General features: G+C 45.9%; 1 protein-coding gene across 3 annotated transcripts in view; it reads left to right on the plus strand.

The window, feature by feature from the left end:
• Positions 1 to 25,837, plus strand: part of LOC135935562 (transcriptional activator cubitus interruptus-like) — a 74,417-nt gene extending 48,580 nt beyond the window's left edge. For 2 of the 3 annotated variants that reach the window (XM_065477994.1, XM_065477993.1), the window contains 10 exons: positions 15,856 to 16,142; positions 19,756 to 19,857; positions 19,918 to 20,393; positions 20,574 to 20,789; positions 20,936 to 21,085; positions 21,209 to 21,373; positions 22,016 to 22,378; positions 22,578 to 22,982; positions 23,273 to 23,680; positions 23,812 to 25,837. In XM_065477994.1, coding sequence (XP_065334066.1) covers positions 15,856 to 16,142; positions 19,756 to 19,857; positions 19,918 to 20,393; positions 20,574 to 20,789; positions 20,936 to 21,085; positions 21,209 to 21,373; positions 22,016 to 22,378; positions 22,578 to 22,982; positions 23,273 to 23,680; positions 23,812 to 25,353 — 4,114 coding nt within the window. In that variant the 3' untranslated portion in view covers positions 25,354 to 25,837. Of the gene's footprint in view, positions 1 to 8,048; positions 8,261 to 15,855; positions 16,143 to 19,755; positions 19,858 to 19,917; positions 20,394 to 20,573; positions 20,790 to 20,935; positions 21,086 to 21,208; positions 21,374 to 22,015; positions 22,379 to 22,577; positions 22,983 to 23,272; positions 23,681 to 23,811 lie in introns of those variants that run through there. The other variant, XM_065477995.1, reaches the window with a different exon arrangement.
• The last annotated feature ends 1,556 nt before the right edge of the window (positions 25,838 to 27,393 follow it).

Below are 27,393 nucleotides of genomic sequence, written 5' to 3' on the forward strand. Positions count from 1 at the left end.
CAGGCTGTTTGCGGGTAATTGCCAGCGTGTCTCGGTGCAGGTGATTACCATACTCGCACCTCAATACACACACACACTCGGCCGGGCATGTACACGGGACGTAAATTTATTTATTCCAAAGTATGTCGGCTGGTACCTCGGAGAGCAGAGTACTCCCACATGGTACACGGGCTCATTATTGCACCGCTCGCTCGCTCGCTCGTTCGCTCGCCGAGATAAAATTCGCCTGGCATTCCTGCGCGGTGCTGAATTTTTAATCAGACTCGACCGCTCACTGCGAGTAAGAGCTTTTTGTCAGACCCACTGCACGGCTGGCTGTTTTAAAATGAAAAAAAGAACTCCCTCAGCCCAAATACACTCACACCAAACACCGTATTGGGAGTTATTTTTTCCGGTGGAAAGCTGCAATTTGATACAGCAGCGTGGAACAAAGTGGCCCATTTTTCTTGGCCGCTACGCCACTTGACGCTGGCGGGCGCCAAAGTTTGACGCTAAGCAGACTGTCAGACACTGGCCGGCCCCAAGAATCGGTCTGACATATTGCGAGCGAAATTCGATCTGAAGCTGCAAGCCGGGCTGCGGCAGGAGCGGAGAAACGGGTGCGGACGTGTCGGCCCGATGACAGATCGTCGCGAGGCGAACGTGAGCATCCATCACCCGCCACCCGCATTTCCCGCCGCGCTTGATAATTAGACACGTGTAATGCACGTGGAGGCAACACTTCCGGCCCAATTAGCACCTTCGAGCACCGCAAATTCATTCACTCGGATCCGTATCACTGCCGATTATGCCTGAATGAATGAAATTTTCTTCGTCTGCAAGGGAAATTATTTCTAGCGCTACAATTTAACAGTTTCAAAACTAATTGTGAATACAATATTTTTATATATGTAATTGTAGCAGAAACAGCTTAATCTAATTGAGGCAAACAGAATTTTTCACCCTAGATTCATATAAAAAGGCTTTTTTAATTGTTGTGTCGTAACAAAGGTGAGTGGCGGAACTTTCAAAAGATTTTGTCTCTAGTTCTCATTTGATTTTTACTTATCAATGGGAGCAGTCAGTCGTTTTCAACGACCAGCGGTTCGGAATCTTCTACAGTTCACTCTGTGGGATAGAATTTTGCTGCAGCCAAAGTGCCAATGAATGTGCTGGATTTCTATTTAATCATTCGCTTTTAGCCGCCAATTCTGAAGAAAAATATACAGAGATAAATATCAATTTTTTTAGATTTTGTATGGTCAAGAAGTGAATCATTTCGTGGAAGCCATTCCACATTTTACTTTTCATGATCATCTCGCGCCAAGAAAAATTATATTGATGGCAATCAGCGACGCGACAAGGCCATCAGAGATAATCCCTGTGCACACAAATAAGTTAACAGCCATATTTGAAACTGCCCTACACACATGGTATTTTCTTTTCATCCCGCCTCCGCCTGTCTTCCTGCTCGTGAAGGGATGAATTAGTGCGCTTCTTGGAAAGAGCGTCCATGCGTTTTTTTTACTGCCCGCCGGCCAGCAACCTTGCAGACAATGAGTTGCCGACCCTGTGATGCTTTTGTGTTAAAAACCTCCCCCTCACAGCTTCCTTGAAACTCTTGTGTCGGTTTGACTGCATCTTATAAGGAAAAGCAGTGCAGCGATTTGTTAAGAAAGTTTACCATCGAAGCTTAAATACTGAATTTTGAGGAATTTATAGCAACAATAGAGTACCCTTTAGCTAATTGTGTTAAAGCTCTAGTAATTCGTGCATTGTCAAGATATACTGAATAAGAAGCGTCCTCCCAGCGGGTACCTTGAAGCTCAGTAAGAAAATCCTTCGCAAAGTGATCATTTGGCATTCCAACCGCCGCAACAAATGTCCCACCTTTTTACCTCCGCAAGTTATGAACCTGCCGAGGAAAGGTTTTTTATCTGCGATCTGGAGCAAATTATGAGTGTAGAATTACGGCGGACGGAGCCTAGGCAACAACTTGCTAATTCCAAAAGTGGCTGCCATTTTCATTCTCGCTCGAAATTCGCAGATTCTGCGGACAGTCGAGTGTGTCACGCGGCCGCCGCGAATAAGTCATCATCGGCTGCGTCTGGCGATTTAGTCATGAAACATGAAATTTATTGCGGAAAAAACTAAACTGGACGACCGTTTGTGTGCGCGCCCGTGAAAAACAACATTCCCACAAGCAGGAGAAGATCTCTCTCTCTCTCTCTCTCTCCTTGTTGGTTTTCTTTTCTTCCCTCGCCAGCCTGCCGAGCATAATGCCAGGCTAGGCTCGCGAGGAGAAGAGAAGAGCGAAGCTGCTTGTGAGAGAGCATGACCAAAAGCAATGTCATACTCCAAAAGGCCCAACTCACATCTCTCTCACTGCGCGCTGTTGCCGATTCGACCGCGGCCGCTGAAAAATTTCTCGTGTGCTCAGAGAGAAGCTCGCTGGCCCCAGAGCAAGAGAGAGAGAGAGAGAGAGAGACAGCTCAATAAAGTTATTTTTTATATACGCCGGCCGTAACCTCTAAAAGGAGGCGCACCAAATTATATACATTTATGAGAAGACGGCGTAGCCGGGCTGAGATATATAATATGGTAGTGTGGTCGTGTTTGTTGTTCGTGCCTGATCACTTTAAATACATTTTCATCAGCAACACCTTCTATCTCATAATCGCTTTTTGATACCGCGTCCGCTGCCTTGATTACATCATTAATCCGCTCCGACGCTCGCTTTTTTGTTATTTTCCAAGTGCCGGACGGAAGTTTTTATTTGATGTCGCAAAATCCCGGCACCACTTTTCCTTCCACGCTGAACAATATATCCGTTAACCCTGGTACCCTTTTGCTAATGGCAGGAATAATAATTACTGGTATTCATTTCCTAGGGGATGGAACGTGACATTCCTTAAAAAGTTGGCCTGCTCTAATGACTCTAAAAAATCCCACCACTGTTAATATTATTTCCAAGATAAATATATTTTTCGGAAAAGGTCAAGCTTGGAATTTCTGGAATTTCTTTGTGCGACAATAGGATCAAATAAAGTATGACTGTATTTAGTTCCAATGATCCCTCTACTCTTGGCTGGTGACAAGTTAAAGTTGCTTTTATACTTGTCCCTAGGGAGACGGGAGTGATTTTTTGCTTCCGGAAGAGAATCCATCTTTTGTAGGAAAAATCTTTAAAAAAAGAGGTTGAAAACCTCGGAATTTGTGCGACAATAGGAGCAAATAAAGTATTCAAGTCAAATGTTTTAAAGGGGAAACCAATTTCGATGGAAAAAAAATCCGTGGCGCCCACTGATGGAGGGGAGCAGAGTATATCTATCGGCTTTGATCGCACATACTTTGTATGCTAATTCAGAGCTGGGGCAGCGGCGACGGCAGCCCAGCCAGCCAGCTCCTTCCATCTAACGGCTGCAGCCCTGTTGTATACATATAAATTTATGCCGAATGCCTAAAAACTGGCCCGGGAATCGAGCCGGAGGTCACACGCAGGTGACGTCACAGCAGAAAGAAACCCGAGAGCCACCGACGCTGCCCACGTGTGTTTGCATCTCTGTGTTATTACGAGTGTCCAATAGGCCAGCCTCAATTATCCTTATCTCAATTGCCCGCCTGCGCCACAACAATGCCAGGTAATTACGCCCGCCCGCCCCGGCCGCGGCCATTGTTGCCGTAGCGACACTCGAGCAGGGAATTCGCTCACTCGCGCGCTCGCGCTTATCTGGAGTGCTCACGATGAGTTGAGGACCACTTTTGCACCTCACGCCTCGCTCCGCAGACGACCGAAACGAAAACCTGATTGTGAGCATTCAAATCGCCAACTAACAATACGGGGAATAGGAAAAAATCGTGGCTTTCCAAACATATTAATAATTGGCCTTGATCTCTTTAAAGCTGGCCAATTTTCTTCAAACACCGATGGTTAACTTTTGGCAGAACATGAATATTGATTCTGAATAATTTTTTCCTAGCCTAAAGTCACCTGTCTGGCCCGGCCGGGCCGACACCTGCCCTAGTTGAGCACGTTGCTAGGTCTAGCCGACAATAAAGCAATTTTTGTCCGCTAATTGGCCTAGACAGGAAAAGTGCAAAGGATTTTACAAGGGGCGAATTAATTAGCAGATCCACCGACCGACACGTGATTGCGTTAGGAGGGCCCGGACGGATAAACGCTGCTCTCGCTGATAGGTGTTGGTTTACAAGGGCCAAATTGGCCGGCCCGGGGCCACTCGCTCTCGCCACTCACTCTCTCTCTCTCTCTGGGCGCAAAATGAATCGCCGCGAGTCGAGCGAGGCACGCAAGCGAGCAAGCAAAACGCGGAGCAGATGAAACGCCGCCGCGGCAGGGCAAAAACCAATTCCAGATATGAAATTATCAAGGAGGAGGAGGAATCCGGCCCCGACTGCCGCTTTATTATGATGTTAATAATGCCGCGTTCTCTCGCTCATTTATTCGCCGGCCGGCCGGCCAAACAACACACGATTTTGCGCAGATGCCCCAGCCGAAAAATGTGTTTACCAACGTTTTGCTTATAGCTAGCTGGCCGGACGGCCAGCCAGCCGAGCAGCGTGCGTGCGTGATGAAGAACTAACTCTTTCTGACAACGAGTAAAAAATGCGCCTCTTTAACGGGCATAATATTCGTCTTGTTGGCCGGCAACCTCTTCTAGTCCCGGGCCCGAATACCAGCCGACCAGCCAGCCAGCATCCGCAACTCGCCTTGAAAAGGCTCAAAAGTAAAAAGTCATCCGCGAGCCGAGCACAAACCTGCTGTGTAGAGCTAAAATGAAGCAATTTAGCCGAGGATGCTTGGAGGATGCTTGCCCGTCTATGCGTGGAAAAACAAGCATGAACCTTTGCGCGCGGAGCTTTGCTCATTTTTTAACTAGTAAATTGCTTCAAAGTGACCCGATTTTTTTTCAAGAATAGACCAGCCGCGCGGCTAATTCACCGCCGAGCCTATCAATTGCACATTAATAAGCAAACTGTCTGCCGTCCGAAGGTCCAATTGACCCCGAATCTTGTCCACCCCGTGGCCCACCGCTAATTAATGAAGGCGGGAGTGACGTCACGGGGTCAGGGGTCAATTCAGGAGCAGCGATTGCTTTATTTATCGTCGTCGGGGCCCGTCTGTCGGCCGCAATTAGCCCGAATCGCGCAGATGGAGATATATTTCCATGTGCGCGCTTGCTTTCGGGCCGAATCTATTCAATTGCGTGATTTGTGGGTGCGTCAGGCGGTGCTTAATTGATGCATTACCCGCCCTGCGAGAGGCCGAATTGATTTTCCTGCTTATCAGCGACTTTGTGCACGACTCCGCGCGGGCACAAAGGCACGGTGAGCAGGGAGATGCGATTTTATCTGCGGCCGCGAGTGGAGAAAGCCGAGGGCATAAATAAATAAATAAGCAGCCGCGGATAAAATATTCATTGCTCATTGTTTCGAGTGCATGGGCGTCCCGTTCAGGCAGTACCACTTGTGCCCGCCTGCCTGCCCATGAGTGTACGTATTTATTTATTCGCCGGCCGCGCACAATGCTTAATACTGATGTCAAAAGACAAAGGTATTTAAGCGCAGCCTGATTTACGGCCGGCCGCACTCGTTGCCCCAATATGGCCGCGCCGTTTAATGTTATAATTCGCCAGCCGAATATGCAAATGCCGCTCGTGATTGTTTTTGCTCCGCTCTCCTCTCTTTGGCTCGCTCTTTCCACCCGATACCCTGCTTTTAATGGATTAATAATCCGCCTCCTTGGCTGCTGAATTGCTGATCGCGGGGCAGCCGCGTTTTCGTCCGCGCAGCACTCGCTGTTTCGCCAACTATTTTACGGCCGCAATTTTGAATTATTGCCCGGGAAGGTTGAAATTTATTGCCTCCTTTTTGCATATTCATAAAACGTTTGGCCGGCGGTGGCTGGTGGCTGAGACCCCGCACATCGGCTAATGGAGCGGACAATTTCTTTTTTGCCGAAAAAGTGCGAACGGCTTGCGGTTTTGCGGGCGAAGCCGCACGAATTACGATTTAATTAGTCGGCGTGCAGGTGCGGCAAGGCAGCCGGCCGAATTACACGCGGTGCGGTCTGAGGTCTGACAGACGCAACACTAATACCTGTGTCCTCGGCTACTTAAATCTCGACTAATGCGTCAGATTACTCGAGCGTGTCACCTGATCGAGATTTGATCCAAGCAACTCTTGACTCTCGAGTAATCGCGCCCGCGGCACGAAATCCAAGCCCTCGCCGCACACTCTTTCAATGGCCGGTCATTGTTTTGCGTTCCTTTTCGTGCGCTGCCGGGGCAAAAAGTCGTGCACATCGCCGACGGAAATCGCATTCAATTAAAATAAAAACAACAAATTAAATGGCCTCAAAATCCGACTCACTGATTCTAATTAATGGAAATAAAAATGCTACTGCGATGAAAGGCACCCGCAGTCTCGGTCGTAAAATCATAATTTAATTATGAAATTACCATTTAATTACGCAATTACGCACGGTAATTAAGGACCATCACCCTTTACGACTCATGGCATTTGAATACTGCGGAAAGCAGAATGAGTGAGCCATTAATCACAAATTCGCCAACAGCCTTAATTGAGCTGGCCACAGCCAGCAGTCTTTTTGTCCAGATCCTAATTGTTTAACGACATCATTTCCAGAGAGTCAGTCCGCGAGAGAGAAATAAAAATATCTCGGCAGTTGATTCTCTCTCTCTCTCTCTCTCTCTCTCTCTCTATCTCTTTCTGTCTCTCGCTGCTGGTGCTGCGGCGGCGGCGGCCGGCCGGCAAAAACTTCTCTTTCTTTCGTCTAATCCACGGTTCAATGTCAGGCTGTTGTTGTTTTTTGTGTGTGTTGCTCTCTCGCTCGCGCTGCTCTTTCGTTGTACACGCATATAACAACTTGATGCTGGGCGAGCGAGTACAGCCCTGCGCACATTTGACGCGAACCGGCTCCGAAATTAATCTCTCTCGGCCGGTTTTTTGCACGTATCATGCCGATAAGCCGATTATTGGACGGCTTGACAGGCTGTTTTTCATGCGACCGCTGACGTCACCTCGTATTTTGCATTACAATTTAATTATGTGGCCCGCGATAAAGTGCGTGGCACCACCAATTTAATAGAGGTGTCCGAAAAGCGATGAACGGCGAAATTTAATTACAATCGGCGTTGGTGAAACAGCAAATATAATGCATTTGTTGAGAGAAAATTTCCACTTGTTATTTTCATAGATGACATTCCATATTTTTTCTGCAGTACTTCTAAATCGTTGAATTAAATGAGGGAGGGAGAGTTCAAGACGTTGTATTGAAAATATTTAAATTTCTTTCAATTTCAAAATGATTTGTAAAGCTGGCCAGCAGTCTTTAATTGGCGTCTGGTTGTACTACACGCAATCAGTGTAGCATACTTTGATATATTTGTCCATTTTATTGTAAGAAATTTTACATTAACTTTCCCATTTAAATTTTTTTCCATTTTTAGATTGGTGAGACAAGAATCTTATCATATGAGATGTTTCTTATATGATTAAATACAATAATTTAAATTCCTGCCTGGCAGGCAAATCGATCTCAATTTTTATTGCATGGAAGCATCCCACAAGAATTCAGTTTTTGTGAGATGCAATTGAAGCTGTTGCAATTTCTTCATTTTCCACCACTGACCAATGCAAATTAACCCAAGCAGCCAGCGGGGCAGAGGCAATCTCTGGCCAGATTGACTCATTCCTGCTGGAATCTCACGTCGGTCGGGGCAATCAAGACGTCGATTGTGAAATTCAAATAAGCACGTGCGAGCGCAGTCGTCCGCACCAGGGGCGAAACCGCAGATTGTGTGCACACACATACGCGCGGTCGGCGCATCCTTCCGAAAGCGCGGCCCGCCGGGTCAGGGTCGGGCCGGCAGGGCCAGGCGGCCAGGGACAGGCGGCCGGCTGCCCAGCCGCGGCCGGGCGGGCAGGGCATTGGCTGGAGGGCGGCGATCGAGATTGGCCAGACGGCAGCCTGGGTGGTCCCTCGGACCGCCGCGGTGCGCAGGCAGACGCCGCGCGAATCCGACAACGCCAGTCTGCACGAGGCCGCCGCACAGGCCGGCCGCCGCCACTCATGTGTCATGTACCGTCCTCCCTCAGCCTCCACCAGCGGCCGCCTGCCGCGGCCGCCCTGACCTCTCACCCCCGAGTGCTCTAGTGCGTCGTTTTTTTCGCCACCGAACTTTTTGTGAAACGTGTTTTCTGTGCTCGCTCTCGTGTCAAGGCCGAACGTGGATTCAGAGTGAGTACACTTAAAGGTTGATGCCTTCTCACACACATGTAGGAGGTTTATTTATTTTGATGCTGCAGTAGGTCCTCTAGTTATTGACCTGCAAGAAAAATGGTTCGAATTGACAGTCGCTAGCAGATGGTCTTCCGCCGTGAAAGTGGCGAAATTCGCCATTTTGGAAAGTGCCAGTTTACGAAAATCAATCTTGTTTCTTGAGCATCTGAATTTGATCTTTGCCAATTGTGGTGAATTCCTTTAAATTTTTCTAGTCCATGATTCAGCAACCTTGAATGGTTGGTCTTGGCTGGATTAGCTGTGCCAAATTTGGTACATTTAAGGATTGGGTCCAACAATCAGTTCAACAGGACAATCGTTCAGCATCCCTTTTCTTTGCACGACTTCCACACGTAATTTTTCTCTGAAATTTTGAAATCCTATGAAGAAACTTCACATTTGATATTTCCTTAGTGCTTCCTGTCTTAGGCCTGTCTAGAGTCTAGAATTCACAAATAACGGGTCAAGAAATATCATCAAAAATGAAACATCCCTCCACTTACTATGCTAGTACAAATCTCAATCGTTCCTCTATAATTTACGCTTGAGATAACAATTTCTTAAATCAGTGTTATCCTGACAAAAAATCAACTTCTTCCCGAATCACTTTATACAGAGATTTCAACGTATGTGCTTTTGGAGCCCCTTGTAAACGCGATGGATCGAATTTAGCTATCAAAGTAGGTCTCAGTTAGGGGGCTTGTCAAGCGCAGATTCGCTCGGAGCGTCGGTCGCAAATATTTGCTGTGGAAATTCCGTGGTGCAGGGCCGCGAGCGAGCGAGCAAGCGTCGTGAAAAGAGAGCATTTGCTTATTGAGGCGAGCGAGGTATCGGTTTCAATAATAGATTATCGTGGTGCCAATCTGCGCGCAGGTTATTCGAGAGAGTGATGTGGGTTCATTCAGGCCCCCAGCAGCAGACAACATTTTTATGGCCGATCAAATAATAATGGCCGGTGCACGACCGACATGATGAGCTCGAATTATGTATTGTTGCTGCGGCCGCATCTCCCTTTTTCTCTCTCTCACTCAGGTGCATTAAATCTCTGATAGAGCCATAAGCGACGAGAACAAAACCGAACCCGTTCTCGGGTCATTAGTCAAAAAATGGTCTTGGCGCAAGCGGCGGTAAATCAGCCATCGGCCCTTTCAATTAGGGCCAAAGTTCGATAAATACGTGTTTATTTTGGCCGAATACAACCGCTTGACTGCTTAGTTTCGATCGTGGCGTGTACCGAGTATAAACGTAAACCATGAAATCATCCGCGAACAATGGCTTGGCAGATTTATTGTGATGATAATGAGCCGAATTTCGTAGTTTGAAGTTCCGCTGTACAGACTTTTCAACCGCAACACGCCGATTTTGAAACCGAGTCGAATAATTTAATTTGAAAAGAGTAGCACCGGAAAATGGAATTGTTCAATTGGTGTCACGATAATGTAAATTTCTAGGAACTCTTAAGAAAACTGTCTCGAGATCCAGTCTGCGATTTCGGGCCACTCGTCTGGGCCCGCTGGGCCTCGCGTGTTGATAGATAAGGCTAATGAATGCGCGGCCGAAAACGAGTTATCCCGCGCGCATATTATTGTCAGCAATAAAGGAAGTCGGCTGGCTTGATTCTTTATTGCCCCAAAGTGCTTCTAATTGCGCGCGATCGCCGAAATTCTCGGCCGGCAGATGAATGTACTCGCTCTTTTTATTACCAACGCAAGGAACAAAAAACGGAGCAGAAACACGAGATGCGCACTTTGTATCGGGTTCTCGTCGAGAATGATAAAGCTCACAACTACCTGTTGATATTGACACTACTTTTGGCCAAGTTCGTAAAAAGGTTTCTACAACCGCCGCCGGCGCTGGACAGCCAATAATAAATATCATTACCGCGCGATGAACGCCATATTGCGGTACATCTGCAACAATTTGAATAGTCTGCACTCTCTGTAAGTGGGCCGACTGTAAAGTTACCTGCAATAGCTCTCTGTTTTCGCTTAATTACGTACATTGTAGCTGATTTGCAAGCCTCGGGACGTATTTCAGCTGCCTTAATTGAGCTTTTACGATGCCGTTGACGTCAAATATTTGTTTATTGAGCGGAAAACGAAGTGCGTGTGCGTGCACAACACTATACACGCTCAAAACCTGATGAGTGGCTCTTCTCTCGGGAAGTCAAAAGCTGAGACGAATGCAGAATCAAAAGAGTTGTCTACGGCAGCCCGCACCGTTAGACGCACCTAGCTTTCAGTTTGAAAATGAGTGGTTATTCGGGAAAAGTGTCTCGTTTAATTTCATTGCACCAAGTAAAAAACACCATTCTTTGTCAAAAACCAAGTCTTTGGCTCATATTGTTGTCCATCCAAACGATTTTTTGGGTATGAAGGGGCGAGGGCGGGCTGATATGCGCCCACGTTTCACTCTTTCTGGAGTCAATTTGGAATTGTGAGGATTGCAAAAGCTTTCCGACTCGCTACTTGCTAAATTTCATGCGTATAGTTGATTTTCTAGCGTTCTAATAAAGGGGGCAGAAATACCAACAACTGGTCCTTTTCTGGACTGGCCTTCCTCCAATGAGGCTTGTTATTCATTCACCAAGCTCACTATCAGGGGGTCTAAAAAAATTGAACTTTGACGTTGAAAATTTTGTTGCTGGGAGTCATTAAATTATAAATCGTCTTCAGAGGAAATTGAGATAAGTATTGAGGAAAGTAATTTATAGCCTCTGGAAGCAGTTCTGCTGATTCTGGACATTTTTCCTCGAGTTTGATCGCTTGATCAATTGCAACTAATGTCTTATTCGAGATGTGGTTTATCCCGACCAAAAAAGAATGAGGAAGGAATGTGAATTATCATCCGTGCGTGAAAGTTGGAGGCAAAGTTTTACGATTGGGCCATTCGCACCTCGCGCTCGCCGTCTGTCACACTCTCGTAAAGTCTCAATTAGTGTCGCGCCTCTAATTGCGATCGAAGCCGCGCGGAATCGAGGCAAAAACCTCAAAAGAGCCCGCCGGCGCAATCGCGCGGGCAATCGTGCCTGCAATTTTCGCCCCGCTCGGTAATTACTGGCCGTGTGCATTGATTTATTGTCAATACGGCGGCGGGGGTCCTGCTCATTAAACGGTCGAGCGTGGCCGCGAAATTCGATCTGCCGGCGAGTGGAACAATAATTCTTTCTCTCTCGGTTCGCAACATTTTGCAGCGCCGGCCGGGGACACGTAAATCATCCCACGGACACGCCGTCGCCGAACCTTTTCTTTATTATCTCTGCTCGCTGCCTGCTTTTATTATAATTTACAATACGAGCATGCATGCGTGGCCGCACGCTAAAAGGAAACTTGAACTTTTTCGCTCGATGGACCGTATGTAATCCGAATCGAAGACAGACGGACGGACGGACGGATGCAGAAGGGGTACCTGCGCTCTTCAAACTGCAAGTTGGACAACCGGATGCGGCAGTTTTTCTTCTGCTGAGTTCACAAAGTCGGGTCATTTCCTAAATGCAGCTGGGATCTCCTGTCGGCCCCAACAAGACTGCATTCAATGGTTGAGGGAAAAATTCCCCAAACTATTTGTATGGCCGGCCATTAGAATTCCAGCGTAAATATTGATTTAGAAAAGCAAGCTAAAATTACATGATGTAAAAAAATATTCTTTAACATTGTTGAGACATCCGAATTGCCAAAAAATTTCAAAATCTGAATTTCATAAACCAGGCTTTCTCAAGAGGTCCTTATTGCTGCTTTTAAGCAATCGAACTTTTTCAGTTGAAGTAATAATATTATAAAAATTAACATATATTGCAGGATCTCACCTAAGATGAATTTTTAAAAATATTCAACACAAGTCTGCCGGCTTGAGGCTTGAGGTCGTCATGAATAGCAGGAAAATTCCTGCTCTTGCGAGGAAGAAGCCGTGCTCAAGTTTTGTTTTATTTTGGTCCGTGCTAATGGTGCGTCGCCCGCTGATGCCGACGGTAATTACTGGCTGTGCGCGTTCCTTGTTCTGCGGCAATGAGCCGATGGTTGCCGCGTGTTGCGCGCCGATCTTTGTTTCGGGCCGATTCGGCACGCCGTCGTGCCGGTGCAATGTCATCGCGGGCGAGCTCATTTCGGCGGCCGTTTTTACGCTACACGTCTCATTTCAATCAGCGCGGCAGGCCGGCCGGCCTTCTTTATTGAGCTATGAAGCCGCTTTTTTGCCTGCTCACCGGAGCCGCCGCCGACCGAAACCACGCGATCGTTCTCGGAAGCCACAACAATGGGACCGATCGTGTCCTGCCTCTCAATCCGGCTGTAATTGCGGCCCCCGCCGCTCGAAAATCATTATTTTCGCCGCGAGATGAGATAATTGTGCGCCGACAGACGGAGGAAATTGCGCGGACGCCGAGCGAATTGAGAAATTTCGCGGATTCCCATTGACTTTATCGGAAAGGGAACAAATAAAATTAGTGCTTTAAATTGTTTGTGTTTTGGTTTTGGTGAAGCTGTGAAAGCAAACGATTTAGTTTTGCTTAATGGAGCACGAGGGAAGTTCCGCATACATGACCAAGGGCGCTGAACTGCGGCCAAGGCCGGCTCCATGGTCCAGATAATCGTCACTTTTGAAACTAAGAAGCACTTTGTATGTTTAGAAATGATTTCTATGGATTCAGATTTAAGAAAAAATTAGATACTCGAAAAACCCAAATGTGCTTACAAAAAGCTTGGTTCAGCTGAAAATTTCATTAAAATGTTAATTTTTTTCGAAGCCAGTGCAATTGATACTGCTAGCCCTCTCTTTTGAACCAAAATTAAATAGAAACATGGCTAAAAAAATTCCTCCCAACATTAAATTTAAACGAGTGTCACAATTATTTTTATTATTATTTTGAAGCTTTTTGTGAAAAAGCACGGCGGAAAGGAGTAATTAAATTTCAAATGGATGAAGTGCGAATCGACAAAATCAACGCGCACGCGATTCGCAATGTTAGGCCTGCCAGCCATAAACAAAACAATCATTGAGTGCTGTATGCGGGGTTAATTAGTCGCTTGGCTGGCTGAGATTGGCAATTAAGCGTCGAAAAAGAGAGACAAGTTTCCCAGGAATTCGTCCGGCAATTTCGGCACCGAGACCCGAGCGCCCAAGTAATTGAGGCTTGATATTCGTGTTGCCTCGGCCTGGGTAAATTAATTTATTATTCACGCAGCTCGTTTGAGCGTGGCTCACCCCGGTGCTCTCGTGATTGCACCCAGCCATAAAAGAAGCATCTTTATTGACGGCCGAAATAATAATAATCATAATAGGCGAACCAGCCGAGCTCGGCGCGCAGAGTTTAGCGGCAGCCAGCAGTGCCGGCGGCGCAAAAAATCATCTCCAGAGCAGCGTTTCAAGTCGCCGCGCCGCGCAAATAGAGAGAGGAACCCTCGAAAGGAGGCGGAGGAGCGGAAGAGAGGCGCAAAAACCGCAGTCAGTGGGAAAATTCGGGCCTAATTGGTCCAATTATCACTTCCTCAAAATTGGGACTAAAATAGATGGCAGAAATGAATCATTCCAAGCACGAATGAGATACTTTAAATGATTTAAATGATTATAATATTAATATAGACTTTTTTAGCGTTAGATTAAGAGAGGAAAATTTTAGCTTCGTGCATTCAGTCATGTCTCCGTAAAATTTTATAAATCTAAAAAATAATTTCATGCCGAATTATAAGTTGATAGGCTCAATTCATTTCAATGTAACGCTTAATTAGCGGCCAAAATGTGCGCGCCTCTCCGCAGAAAGGTTGCGAAACACGTTCGTTCAGTCGGGCCGGTCGGGCCGCATAAATAAGTTCACGTCTGCGTAGCTTTTTTCCCATCGAGAGCGGCGAATATCGTGTGTGCTCTTGCCGGGCAAGCAATAATAATGAGAAATTGATACGACACGATAATTATTGCAGAGCCGGTCGGAGCAATTTAGCAGGACGATACGCCACGCCAAGCCGGGAGCAGGTTTGTTTTTGCTGAGCGCGAGCGCGTTTAATTGATGTTAATGACATCTTTACAACTCACTCGCGCGGAGCTCGGCCGTCCGCGCGCGTATTGAGTCATTTTTCCACCCCGCGCGACCGACGCACTCGCAGTGCCTGCGCTTTGTAATTACCATCATTACCAAAGCGGCAGCCAATTAAATTAAAATGGACCTGCGTGGAGCCTGCGGAGTTACATGTACCTGACGATTTTATCGTCAAGTCAGGTGGCTGGCGACGAGGGGAATGGTGATGAGAGCCGAACCGCAATTGTGACGTCACTCGCCCTCTTTTTGCCGGATAATTATCTGTGCCCGAGAGCCTAGAAGAAAATCAAGTTGGATGATTGGGAAATGAATAAGATAATTGTATTTTGCATAGCATTTATAAAGTGAAGTAATTTGAAGGCTTTTCAAAGTAACAAACAATAAAATTATAATGCTTTATTTCAAAATGTATTGAAACTAAGATTTTTCCTCAAATCAGTCTCTTTTTCATCCAGAAAAAGGGCGCTCAGGAAAACCAGCAGTGGTTCATGATAATTCGCGTTTAAAAATTATCACCTCTACAAATATAAATAAATTAATTATCAATAAAAATAAACCCAAGCTATTAAATTCTGGTGCTAGGATTACAACTCATGAGTGCTTTAATTACATTAATTGGGCTGCATCCAAATTTGACCGGTCCAGTGACTGCAAACATCACTCTCAGCGGAATTTCAAGTAAACCAGTCGGTGCGTCGTCCAAATCCAAATTACGGGCATCGTTCAGCGTGAGACAAAAATGCGCCACCTCTGCTGACAGTCCAGCTCATTAAAATCGGGCCCGCATCATTTGTCACTGGCGAGGCACTTGGGCGTGAATCGAACCGCGCTCGTTTATTTTCTCTCTCTCTCTCGCTCTGTCTCGCTAGCGCAGGGATTTTCTCGGCCCATTTCCACTTCCTCCCATGCGCGGAGAAAAAAACGCTTCCTATCCCATGCCGCTCGTCCGTACGCATGAAATAATGCTGGTTAATGCCCAAGGTTTCGCTTTCGGCCGCGCCGTGCAAGGTGTGCCAAAAAGATATCATCGCCGCGCGCATTTTCGCATTCGCGTCACGTGAACCGCTTTTCAACATTTGTATATCAATGTGCACTTCTCATTCCGCGAGAGTCGTCGCCGAGCGGATGAAAAATTGCTGCTGTACGCAATCACTTTGAAGCTGAAAAATGTCTTCTTGGAAATGCGATAGAATCCTTATGCTAATTTGAATTCATGATCTCCTCCTGTCTAAATCAAATCGTAATTACTAGGGTTGGGATTAAAAATTCACCACAATTCCAAAACAATTATGAAGGATTAACAAAAAGTTTAATCTAACAATAGTATTAGCCGTTGAATTAATTTATAATAAATTTGTATTATCTCAAATAAAAATGCGTCGAGAGTGGGCTTAATTTTTTTAAATATATTTTGCTTCCTCAAATATTAAAAACACATCCAAATTAATATTTACTTTCATTTAATTTATAATATTTTTGTTATCAATTATTCAGTAATTAATGTATATTCTGATTTTGTTGACAGATTGCCATCTCCGAATACTGGAAACCCTAGCCTGTCGGAACTGACTTACCTTCAGGCCTCCCGGCGAGCGACTGGGGCCGTGCACCCCCACGTGCCCGGCTCGCAGGCTGGAGGTGGGGTCGCCCCAGGCGTGCCTCCGGCCGGAGGCAGCGCCGAGTTCCACCCCGGCTACCGCCTCGGTTTTATGGACGTTTACGGGCCACTGGCCGTTGCGGCGGCCGCGGCTGCGGCCTCCGGCACACCTGTCAGCCCATCCGCCTCGCTACGTAGCATGGCCGACTCAAGAGGTTTGTAATTTGCTTTTTCTTTGATTCGTTGGGGATCCATTCATTTAGTTAAAATTTATGTACATATTTCGTTAGACAAACTTTCCCCAATTTTCCTAAGAATGCGTTGAACCAAACCAAACCAAACGCTAGAGCTCATCAATTTCGAGCCGATCAAGGGCGTCCTCGTTTCCGCTTCCAATAATACCCACTTGACTGAAGCAAACGCAGACAAATAAATAACAGACCAATCGAGGCAGGTCCAGAAGACCGAAAGAGATAAATATTCAAATGTGCCGATAAGAGCAGAGAAATCATTTGAACTGTGAGTGAGTGTGCACTCGAGATGCAGGGGAACGCTCGGTTTCAGCCTCTTCAGCGTCTTGTAGCCAGGCAAATTTATAGCCGAGCGACTGACTGACTGACTCATTCGCTGGCTGGAATTCTTGCTTCTCGCGGGCTGGCTGACTGGCTGGCTGTTCTTCGTTAGCTCTATTCGCGGTGTGATTGACGCGTCTCACCTCGAGTGGAAAATCGCAAAGCACGCAGCCGGCGCAAATGCATTCATTATTTATGAAGTGATGAACAAGCCGGCCAATGCCCATCCAATGGGTGTGTGTGATTTATCACACCGGTAATTAGCGCGATTCAATTCGTTTCATAAAGCACATTTGTCTAGATTTCACCTCAGGGTTGATCAAAAACTGTTTTTCTGCTTAAAATGGACTCAAAATCACAGCGTTACAAATTTATAATATTATAGCGGGGTTTGCAGACCATTTTTATTTCATTTTCAACTGTTTTCCAGTACCAAATCAGAGAGGAAAGTGATACGAATGTATATTTAAATTTCAATGAAACGTTTTTCTTAACTTTAAATTCTTAATAGGTCTAAATTGCGTCGATGATAATTTCATATTTAAAACATAAATGTGGAGTCAGATTTTCCCCTGTTTTTTTTTTAAAGTAACTCATTATCATAAATGATTTAAAGCCATTATCTTGAGTTACGTCAGCGTTCAGTTCACCTGTAAAATTAAAATTTTATATTTTCTAGTTAACGGCCATTACTTTCCTTTGTTAGAAATCACCGTGTTCGTCATAAAGCTTGTTAGACAGTCCTTTGCTTCCCATTTTTTTGTAAATTATTAACAACAAATACACACTTTAAAAATAAATGATGTCACAATGCAATGGCCGCCATCTTAGTCCAGCACCTCCTGTTTTCTACCTCGAAGACCGATTCAAAAATTTCACTCTGATTTTTTGATTTATTCTGAACTTAATTTATTTTTAAATTCCCTGTCATGCCCGTCTGTGGTCTAAATCCTCGAATCAATTTATAAATATCGCCTAAAAGGTCATGGAAAAAAATTCGGAGCGCCGTGAAACGGACACGTTTCACTTTGCATTATTTAAACAGTGGCGTCCACAAACTGAAGGTGAAAGCATCGAGTGTCTAGCTAATTGGCGAATTAGTAGTTAGCACCTGCATTGATTTCTGCGCGTCAGGCAGCAGCTCCAAGTGAGGCCCGGCTAATCGTAATCAGCATGGCAGGCGCGGAAATTAGCGCCGGCCGAGAATACCAATGAGCCCGCGCGATTATTGTTTGGCTGTCAGGCGTTTCCGGCCATCAACCGTGCGTCTACCGCAACTGCATTCCAATTAGACACCTGCGACGACTAATTTGATTTCTACTCGTCGCCGCCGCTTGCCAACTCGAAATAAGCAGCTCAATGCACTGATTGCTAATTGCGCAACGAGAGAGGGCCTTGATTGAGAGACCTCCGAAATTTCATTTTTTGTTCGTCAGCTCCAATAATTAAAGCCTCGCTGGCGGCAGTTTTTTCCATGTTACATCGTCTAACAAATCTCTTCGACTCCCAACTACATCATCGGATGCGACCGTTAAAAAACCATTTCTTAAAGTTTGTTCGGCTGTTCGAGAGCATCAATTTCAGTCGGTCGGCAGGAATTCCAAACAAGCTAATCAATCAAGCCGTCGCCGTGAATGCTAACGAGAGCGCCGCCTTACGCCTCGCGTGGGTATGCAACCGGCGAAACACACTGGCCACGCGTGCAGGATAACCTGACAGGTGTTGCCGGCAAATATTGACTCCGGCCAAATATTTGAGATTTATTTTTCGCTTTACGACTCGCGCCACTAGCCAGCCCCTCTTTCTCTCTCACTGCCGGTAATATTTTTTATTAAATAAAGTGTGGAGCGCAGCTATTTTTGAGTCTGGGCGGCCGAATGATGGATTCGGGGAGGAAGCGGTTGCTTTTTGAAGCGGCTGCTTTTATTTTGGACCAGGCCGGCTGAGAAAGAGAGAAGCGGAGAGAGGTGCAAAGTAAAAACTATCTAATCTGGGGGATAATCCATCTGGAAACAGACGCTGCCGCCGCTGCACACGTCACTTTTGCCGCTTTTTTGAGTTATTACGCCCTCGGGCTCGTTTGGTTTTTAGTGGCTGTCGTGTTTGTCGACGTTAAACAAGGTGCTTGCTCGTCGCCAGGCAGATCGCTGATTCCAGGAGGGCCGCTTTTGTTGTAAAATAAACAAAAGAGAGCTGTAAATCTAGATTCTTCTTAAGATTTTTCATCCAGTAAATCCCACTTCTCGCAATTCTTGCGTCTACTGTTACTCAATTCAAAAGGAGGGTAAAAAAGAACAAATTCCTGGAACACTTCAGTGAGAAGTGCATAGGGGGTTGAATTTGTAATTGATGGCAGCGCGCATTGTCTCAGCGCGTGTGAGGTGCGGATTTTTGAAACACGACATGACAGCGCTCTTGTTATTCTAGAGTAAACACAATTTAGTCAGTCGGCGCCTTGCAAGTGAGCGCCGAGGATTATTTTTATAAATCCGAGGGGAGCTGCTTGTGCTGCTGCGACTGTAAAACTTTTTAACCGCACACTCCGCGCGCCGTCCGGTGGCGTCTCTTGACTTGACTCTGCGAGGGAAAGCCAGCAGCTTTTTTGTGTTTTATTTCCTCTCGGCTCTGACAAGGGCTGAGATTTCAAACAAACGAGCTGCCTGTGATGGATAAAGTAATGACTTGTCATAATAAACACGGCCACCTCATCAAATAGCTCTAGACGCTCATAATTGCTGCCAACTGCCGCTAAATATCTACGCAAACACATTTTCATCCGTCCTGCCTGCGCCCGCGCCGCGCCCGTTATTTATTTATTTATTTTCGTTTCCCAGCCCGACGTTTTAAATTCGGCAATTTGGCCGCTCGTCCGTCTAAAGTACGTGAAACGATGCGAAAACTCGTAAAAATGATTTGTTGCGATGAGCTAGAGACTATTAAAATTATATCACACTTTCCTCGGCAAAAAATGTTCCAAAGCACCTCGTAAATTGGTCATTTGTGAAAATTCTTCAGTGAATCAGGCCACCAACAGACTGCGACACTCTGAGGAACAATTTTAGTGTGCTTTCGCGTTGTTTCTGGATTCTGGTCTTGATGCAGCGTGTTCTTGTGGAAATATTGAAGAATTCACATAAATGAATCTGAAAAGAGACTAGAAGCACCTATTAAGTTTCAAATGAAAAGCGAGCTGACAAAAACACAAATAATCCGTTAATTTATTATAAATAAATCATCCCTTTTTCTGTTTTTGCAGCGTCAACAATGCTTCCTGAATACCTCAGACACAACGATCTCCACCCACCCGGCTCAACATTAGGCGGTAGTGCGGAATTCCAATACAATTTGAATTTGGAGGGTGAGTACCTCTCTGCAGAGCAGTGCAATCCAGATGCTGACGCCGATCATTCGATTTTAGCGTCACTCCAAGCAGCCGGAGCCGGATCTCGTCTGTCGAGCCCGCGGCATCGGGGACGCAAGCGGCCGTTGTCGACGTCGGCGTCCAGCTACACGGACGCGATGGACATCAGCAACATGATCCGCATGTCGCCGAACGCGCTCTACTCGTTTGCCAGTCGCAGCACGTCGACCAGCGGCGGATCATACGGCCACCTGTCAGCCGGGGCGCTGAGCCCCGCGTTGATGCACCCGACCGTCGTGTCGCCGCATCACCACTTGCAGGCGCTGCACCTGCTGCGTACCTCACCCTTCCTGATGCACCCGCAGCACCACCTCTTCTCCTTACCGCCGGCTGCCGCCCCCACAGAATCAATCACCCCCAAACGAGAGCTCAACGCCCCCTCGTCCTGCGCCAGCTCCTCGAGGCACTCCAAGCGCCGCAATGCGTGCTCGCACCCTGGTTGCGCCAGCACGCGAGGCAAGCAATGTTTAATGGTGAGTCAAAATACGTCTTTCTAGCGCAAACATGGCTGTCAATCGAGTCTGCCGGGAAAACTTTAATTTAGCAGAGAGAATAAATTTTAATAAATTAAACTCCCTTTGGACTTAAGGAAGGATTTCCGTTCCTGCTCTTTAGGAATAATTCTGTAACCGGTCTGTGATACATTTTTCCAGGAGACGCCCATGGAAGTTTGCAACCCAATAGACCCGGAGAAACCGAAGGTCAAGCGAGAAGCGGTGCTCGCAACCTCGCCATCCGCAGCGTCGCAACGAGGCCCTGGGTCAGCCGGCTCGGACAAAGCGGACCTAGAATTTCAAGACTTCATCGAGACCCATTGCAAATGGTTCGAATGCGGCCAGGAGTTTGCTACCCAGGCTGAACTTGTACATGTAAGAAGCAACAAATCACTATTAATACAACCACATCTAAGGGTTCCTAAAAAATTTGTTTTGATGGGGTGGATACGTTTATAATAATTGCCATATGAATCCCCAAAAAAACGGCTAAGCAATTTTTCTTTGTTCTTGCATTTCAGCATATTAACACAGATCACATTCCTGCGACGAAGAAGATTTTCGTGTGCCGTTGGAACGAGTGCACGCGAGAGGAGAAGCCCTTCAAAGCCAACTACATGCTGGTGGTCCACATGCGCAGGCACACAGGCGAAAAGCCGCACAAATGCACGGTAAAATGTTCATGACTCAAATTGTCCCTTTGTGCACACCTGTTTGTAAAATAATTTTCCTTCCACTCAAACGCGTGAAGGGTTTGCCAGATGCTAACTCGGCGATTCTCTCCTTGTTTTCAGTTTGAGAACTGCGCCAAGGCGTACTCAAGGCTGGAGAACCTCAAGACTCACCTCAGGTCGCATACGGGCGAAAAGCCTTACATGTGTGAAATCGCCGGGTGCACGAAAGCGTTCAGCAACGCCTCCGACCGGGCCAAGCACCAGAACAGGACCCACTCAAACAAGGTAAGCACGCTGCTAACTTCCTTGCGTAATATAGTGCACTCAATTATGCAAATTCGAATGCGTATCTCACGCTGGGCGAAGGATGCCGGGTAAGTTTTCCTTTCCAACCTGTCTGGCCGGTCATTTCGCGCAAATTAATTGAATTGCTGCGCCCGCGCAATCAAGATTGCACGCCAAATTTGATACGCACCTGTAAATCACGCTTGCATGTATGCGGGCTCTTGAAGGACGGAATAAAGTGCAGGCTGCAATAAATCTGCAATTGGATATGTTGCCGCGCGAGCATGAGTCGTTATATCGTACGCGTTAAATTAAATTAAAACGCTTTAATAACGGCAGCAGACTCGTAAATATTCCGCTGCAATTTGTATCCTCTTTTAATTTAATAATATATTAATTATATGAATTTCATTTATTCAACAAGAATATACCAAGCACTAATTTATTTCAATCTTTATCAATTTTTTAGTAACGATTTTATCGTTGTGTTGGTTTTAAACAGCTGTAATTATTTTTAAGTTTCTCAAGAAATTGACCATGCAGATATTACTTTTACGTTTAATTTATAATTATATAATTTAATTTATATTCGATGTCAAATGTCCCTTTTTTAATCCGAAAATTCCTTCTCTCCTCCCGCAGAGACCGTACGTATGTAAAGTTCCTGGATGTACAAAGTGCTATACAGACCCAAGTTCGCTGCGTAAGCACGTGAAGACTGTGCACGGGCCCGAATTTTACGCCAACAAGCGACATAAGGGCGAGCACACCGATGGGGGTGACAGCGCCGGCGGCGGTCTCCAGGCGGCGCAGGCCGCCGCCCTGGACGAAAAAGCTGAGGCCAACTCGAACTCCAGCCCCAGCTCCAAGTCTGAGGAGGCCAATTCGCCGTCAACTGGCGAGGACAGCAGCCCTGGCGGCCAGTGCCCCGACCAATCCATGGATGATGAAATCGCCCTTCTCAACGCGGTTACGGATTGGATGAATTGCCCCGAGGAAGTTGAGGTTAGTAATCCCTGCACGCTCATTTTATTATTTATTTATTTTTTTATGTTAAAACATTTCACTGGGTGGTTAGAATTTAGAATGCCGTCTCTTTTCCCTTTATATTCACTCATCGTAGTGTTTTTAAAAGGAATGATTTTGAAAAAAATTATCTAAGATAACTTGTTAAGTTGATTGTTCACAAAAATTTTTTTTGCAGGTGCCACAATTGGCAGACATGATGGCCACTCCTGTTGGCGGCCAGGAATCAGGCAACGTGGTGATGCCTGACAACAGATTCAGGCAGGCACCACGCCTGAGAATGAAGAACATGGGGATGCCGACATCCGCGTCTTTCGACCCTGCCTACGTGCGTCCACATATGGGCAGAAGTGTGGTCGACATCAAGCCAGTAACCGCCGAATTTAACGTTGAACGCCAGACACCGCCCAAGGGCCCAGCTAGCTCGGTGCAGCCGGATAAGCAGCCCTTTGGGGCAACTGATACACTGGTGCAGCTGCCGCCGCAAGGCGTCAGGAGGGACTCAAACGCTACATCATGCAGTTCCTACTATGGCTCGATGTCCTCATCGCAGATATCGAGGAAGAACAGCCAAGCGTCAAAGGTGCGTCATTTTTTAAATTTTGTTGCTGGCAGATTGAGGCTGTTAGAAATTTAATAATTATTTCACTGTCTGATTAACTGAAAATACGCTAATTTCAAGATTCTTGAGACATGAGCTATTGCAAGCTTAGGATAAATTGACCTATTGTAAAATATAAGTTTTTCTGCAATGCATTAAAATTTTTATTGATAATTCTTTGAAAAATTATCAAATTCAAAATAATTTAAACGTGCCTTTTATACAATATTTGTGAAACCGATAAATCCATATAAACAAAAATATTATTTCAGATTTCAGCTTTGCCGGCAGCTCGCACTGGTCATTCTTCGCTCTATGACCCCATATCACTGGGCAACTCTCGTCGCGCGAGCGAGGTGAGCAACGGGAGCAATTCCAACTTGAGACTGATGACGCGCTCGATGCAGGTGCCGTCCACCAGCTCGGCGTCCGTCGCTCTCCCATGCCATGTGCCGTCGTCGAGTTTGATCAAGCCCCGGACCAACCAGCGGCGGATCTCGCACCCGGCCAACTACCCCACAACGAGACTGGTCATGCCCACCCAAACAAGGACCAACAGCGCGCCCGGCGCCTCTGGAGGCTACGTCAACAATGTAACAGTGCTGGACGCAGTTGAGGAGACAGACGTGGCCAGCGATCAACTACTCCTTCCGGATGAAGTTGTGCAATACCTCAACAAGGTACGTTATTTTTTTAATTAGTTTTAAAAAATACTTAAATAAATTAGGATAGTTGCCTTTCCCAGTTTATTAATATTTGATTCTGTCCATTTTCGCATCAGTTGTAATATATAACTCTCGCTATTTTTCAGACTCTTCCAATTAACATATCCAGCGAATCTGGCGTTGGTCAGCAGACTGCACAAGTTCAGCAGCAGACTGCACAAGTTCAGCAGCAGCCAGCACAAGTTCAGCAGCAGTCTGCACAAGTTCAGCAGCAGTCTGCACAAGTTCAGCAGCAGCCTGCGCAAGTTCAGCAGCAGCCTGCACAGATGCTCCACCAAAAACCACCTCAGATGGGCCAACAGACTCAGGCAAATCATCATCATCAACAACAACAGCAATATGCTGCTCAGAACCAACAGCAAGCGTCTCCGATGCATGTGATGCACTCGCAAGATTCACCACTGGTCTCGTCACCGCCGCAGATGAACCCATTGACGCCTCAGATGAATGTTATGTCCCCTCAACACATAAACGTTATGTCACCTCAACAAATGAACGTGATGTCCCCTCCTCACATGAACATATCATCGCCTCAGCACATGACTGTAGCTTCTCCACAGCAGATGAATGTGGCGTCTCCTCAACAGATGAATGTGATGTCACCTCAACAGATGAATGTGATGTCACCTCAGCAGATGTCGCCTGCTCACGCCGTCCAGGTGCCATACAGTCCAATGCAAATGGCGCCCAATTACTCGCAGCCAATGGCCAGTCCGGCCGCCGCTGCCCCCGCGCCGAGCTACTTCCCCCAACAGCAGCCACCACAGCCACCTCCACTGCCACCTAGGTACCAGGCTCGGCAATACGCTCAGCCACAGCCGACGCCAAACCGCTGCTACACCCCCTTGCAGCAGCAGCAGCAAAAGCCTCCTGGTCAGAGGCAAACGTATCCTCAGCAGCCGGCCTACAACCCGCCGACATACCCAAGCCAGGCTCAACAGTACCATTACCCTCAAGACTGGGGCCAGCAGCAACAACAACAGCAACAGTACTACCAGCAGTGGCAGCCGCAGCAGGCTCAGCAGCCGCAGCAGGCACAGCAGCCGCAGCAGGCTCAGCAGCCGCAGCAGGCACAGCTGCCTCAACAACGGCAGGTGCAGCAACAGCAGCTACATCAACCGCCACCGCCCTCTAACCAGCAGCCATACCAGTGCCAGCCGATGGCCTACCCCAGCCGGCACCAGCAAGCGTACCACCAGCAACAGTGCCATTCATCCCAGACTGTCGAGCAGCAACAGCAGTATGTGCGTAACCCTCACGAGATTCAGTGCCGGGACATCAGCCAGTCCTCGATTAAGAAGGGAAATCAGTCCACTGTTAAACAACAGCAGCCGACGCCACCGAGCCACCAAAACTCGTACGAACGTACTTTAGCCTTCGTCGAGGGTTGTCGCTCGTGGGCCCCGGTAGAGAGGCCAGTGGAGCCTCAGCCGGCTGCGAACGCATCTGTTCCGGTCCTTTCGCCGGACAGCAGCACCGACCCATTTGCCGCCATGGCCCTGGCGCAGGGAGCTAACGCCGTTTTGGAAAATGCTGTCCTGCCGCCCCAGCCTAACATGATGGTCAACAAACTCAACCGCTCCTTTGACACGTTGATGGACGAAACACGCTTCCTGCAATATGTATAGCCTTTTGCTCTTTGCAGTGGAAAAAACGCCAAGTTTGTGGTATGGAACTGAAAAGTCTGTTCTACAGTTGGAATTTCCCTGCAGTTGTATTATATTTTTGTAATGCAGGCAGGAGTGAATTTGCTGCTCTGCCAAATTGCAATTAACCACTTTTGTGGATGTGCGAGCAGTAAAACTTCGCTTTATCTTTATGAATGTGTAATTGTGCGATGAACAAACGCTTACTGTGCAAGTAACGGAGTAAAATCCGATTGTATAAGTTATGTAATTCATGTGTAACCTCAGGATCTCATCCATCATGATTTTTGTGCCAACTTAGACACTTCATCTAAGAGGTATCATCCAAGTGAGATTCACCTTCTTTAGCTTCAAGAAGAAACAAATCCAACAAAAGGTGTATCATGTGTGTAAAAATGAGAAATGCAGCATGTACAAAATCAAAAACAAAAAGAACAAAAAAAATTAAAAGCACAAAATGTCGAAATCCATTTGTTTTTATTTTCCCCACTCCACGCTGAATAGTTATTAACTCTTATTTGATGAATTTTATACGGAATGATAACAATGATACACTACTTAAATTTTCTTTACTGGTGAGCCAACAAAATTGATTTTTAAGGCACTTCCACTGCGATCTCAGACTCACTGAAGGTTCTTCACTCAAAGTGGAATGATAGTGATTTTTTTATTTAAAAAAAAAATGAAATTTCATGTAAAGTTAACCTAACTGACCTATTTTTTCCATGTACTTTTTACCAAAAGTGCCCCAAAATCCAATTTTTCGAATTTTACCGGTTACGCCCTCTTTTTTAAGCATAGGAAATTATTTGCTTCCGGGGTGAGAAAAATTATGAAAATTTAAGAGTGAGAAGTAGACATCTGAGCCAGCCGCGCCGCGCCAGCCGACTCAGCCGGTCCTTTTCTCGAGCCGCCAGCCGCCGACCTTTTTTATCGGCTGAGCCGCGCAAGCCAGCCAGCAACCCGTAATTTTGATTTTTATCATATTTCATTTCACGTGCCCCCAAGTTAAAAAATTTCACGCCGCGTTCTCTGTTTCAAGAATTTTTTTCTCAAGTAGTACATACTCAATAAGTCGATTGTCTTAAAAAACAGTGTTTTTCGTGTTAGTTGCAAATTTATGTAGCTCGCAAGAAGTGTTCGCAAAATCGGCAAAACCGAAATTTTTTTCAGGAAACCCCCACTGAAGTGCAAAAAACTGTTTTAATAGGCTTTTTATGCAATTTTGCGCATTTTTTTCAAAACATGCATTTTTATGGGAGATCAAAAATTCACACGATGGATAACCGAAAATAGGAATTTTTACAAAATCAGTATAAAATCCACTCATGGTTTTACCAATAGACTGAACATTTGAACTCTTCAATCATCATAAATTTCCAAAATTTCAGCTTTTTACGGCGCGAAATATGGCTTTTTCGGGGTTTAATTCGGAAAAAGGTGGTAAACCCCAAAACTGATGGTATTGCCAGCTGATTTTTTGTACATTTCCCGCCTAATTCACTTCTTTTATCTGAATTCATCATTGCTCCTATTCTTAAAATAAATTTAAATTATGATCATTTGAAAGGAAAAACACAGATGTATTACAAAAATCTTCATAAACCTTACTTTTCGCGTCTATTTTATAGCATAAAACGTAACTTATAGCGGGTTCACCAATTTTGCAATGTGCAAAGTCGATCGAACTACTGTTTGTTGCATATAAAACCATCGGGAAAATCCACCAGTTTTAGGTTTTTCTGCATTTTTTCCGAAAAACCCCGAAAAGGCCACATTACGCGCCGAAATAGTCAGAAATTTCGGAAAATTACGATGACCACAAAAAGTGTTAAAATTTTCGGTCTTTTGGTGAAACCAGTGGCCTTTTTACTGCTTTTCTAAAAATCCTTTTTTTAGTTTTATAGCATTATGATAATTTTATTTTAATAAAAATGCATGAATGTGTTTCGGAAAAACGCGCAATATTTCAGAAAAACTGCATAAATACAGTATTTTTTTGCAATGCAGTGTTTTCCCGAA

The sequence above is a fragment of the Cloeon dipterum genome, chromosome 2, assembly GCF_949628265.1.
Source record: "Cloeon dipterum chromosome 2, ieCloDipt1.1, whole genome shotgun sequence".
Lineage (NCBI taxonomy): Eukaryota > Metazoa > Arthropoda > Insecta > Ephemeroptera > Baetidae > Cloeon > Cloeon dipterum.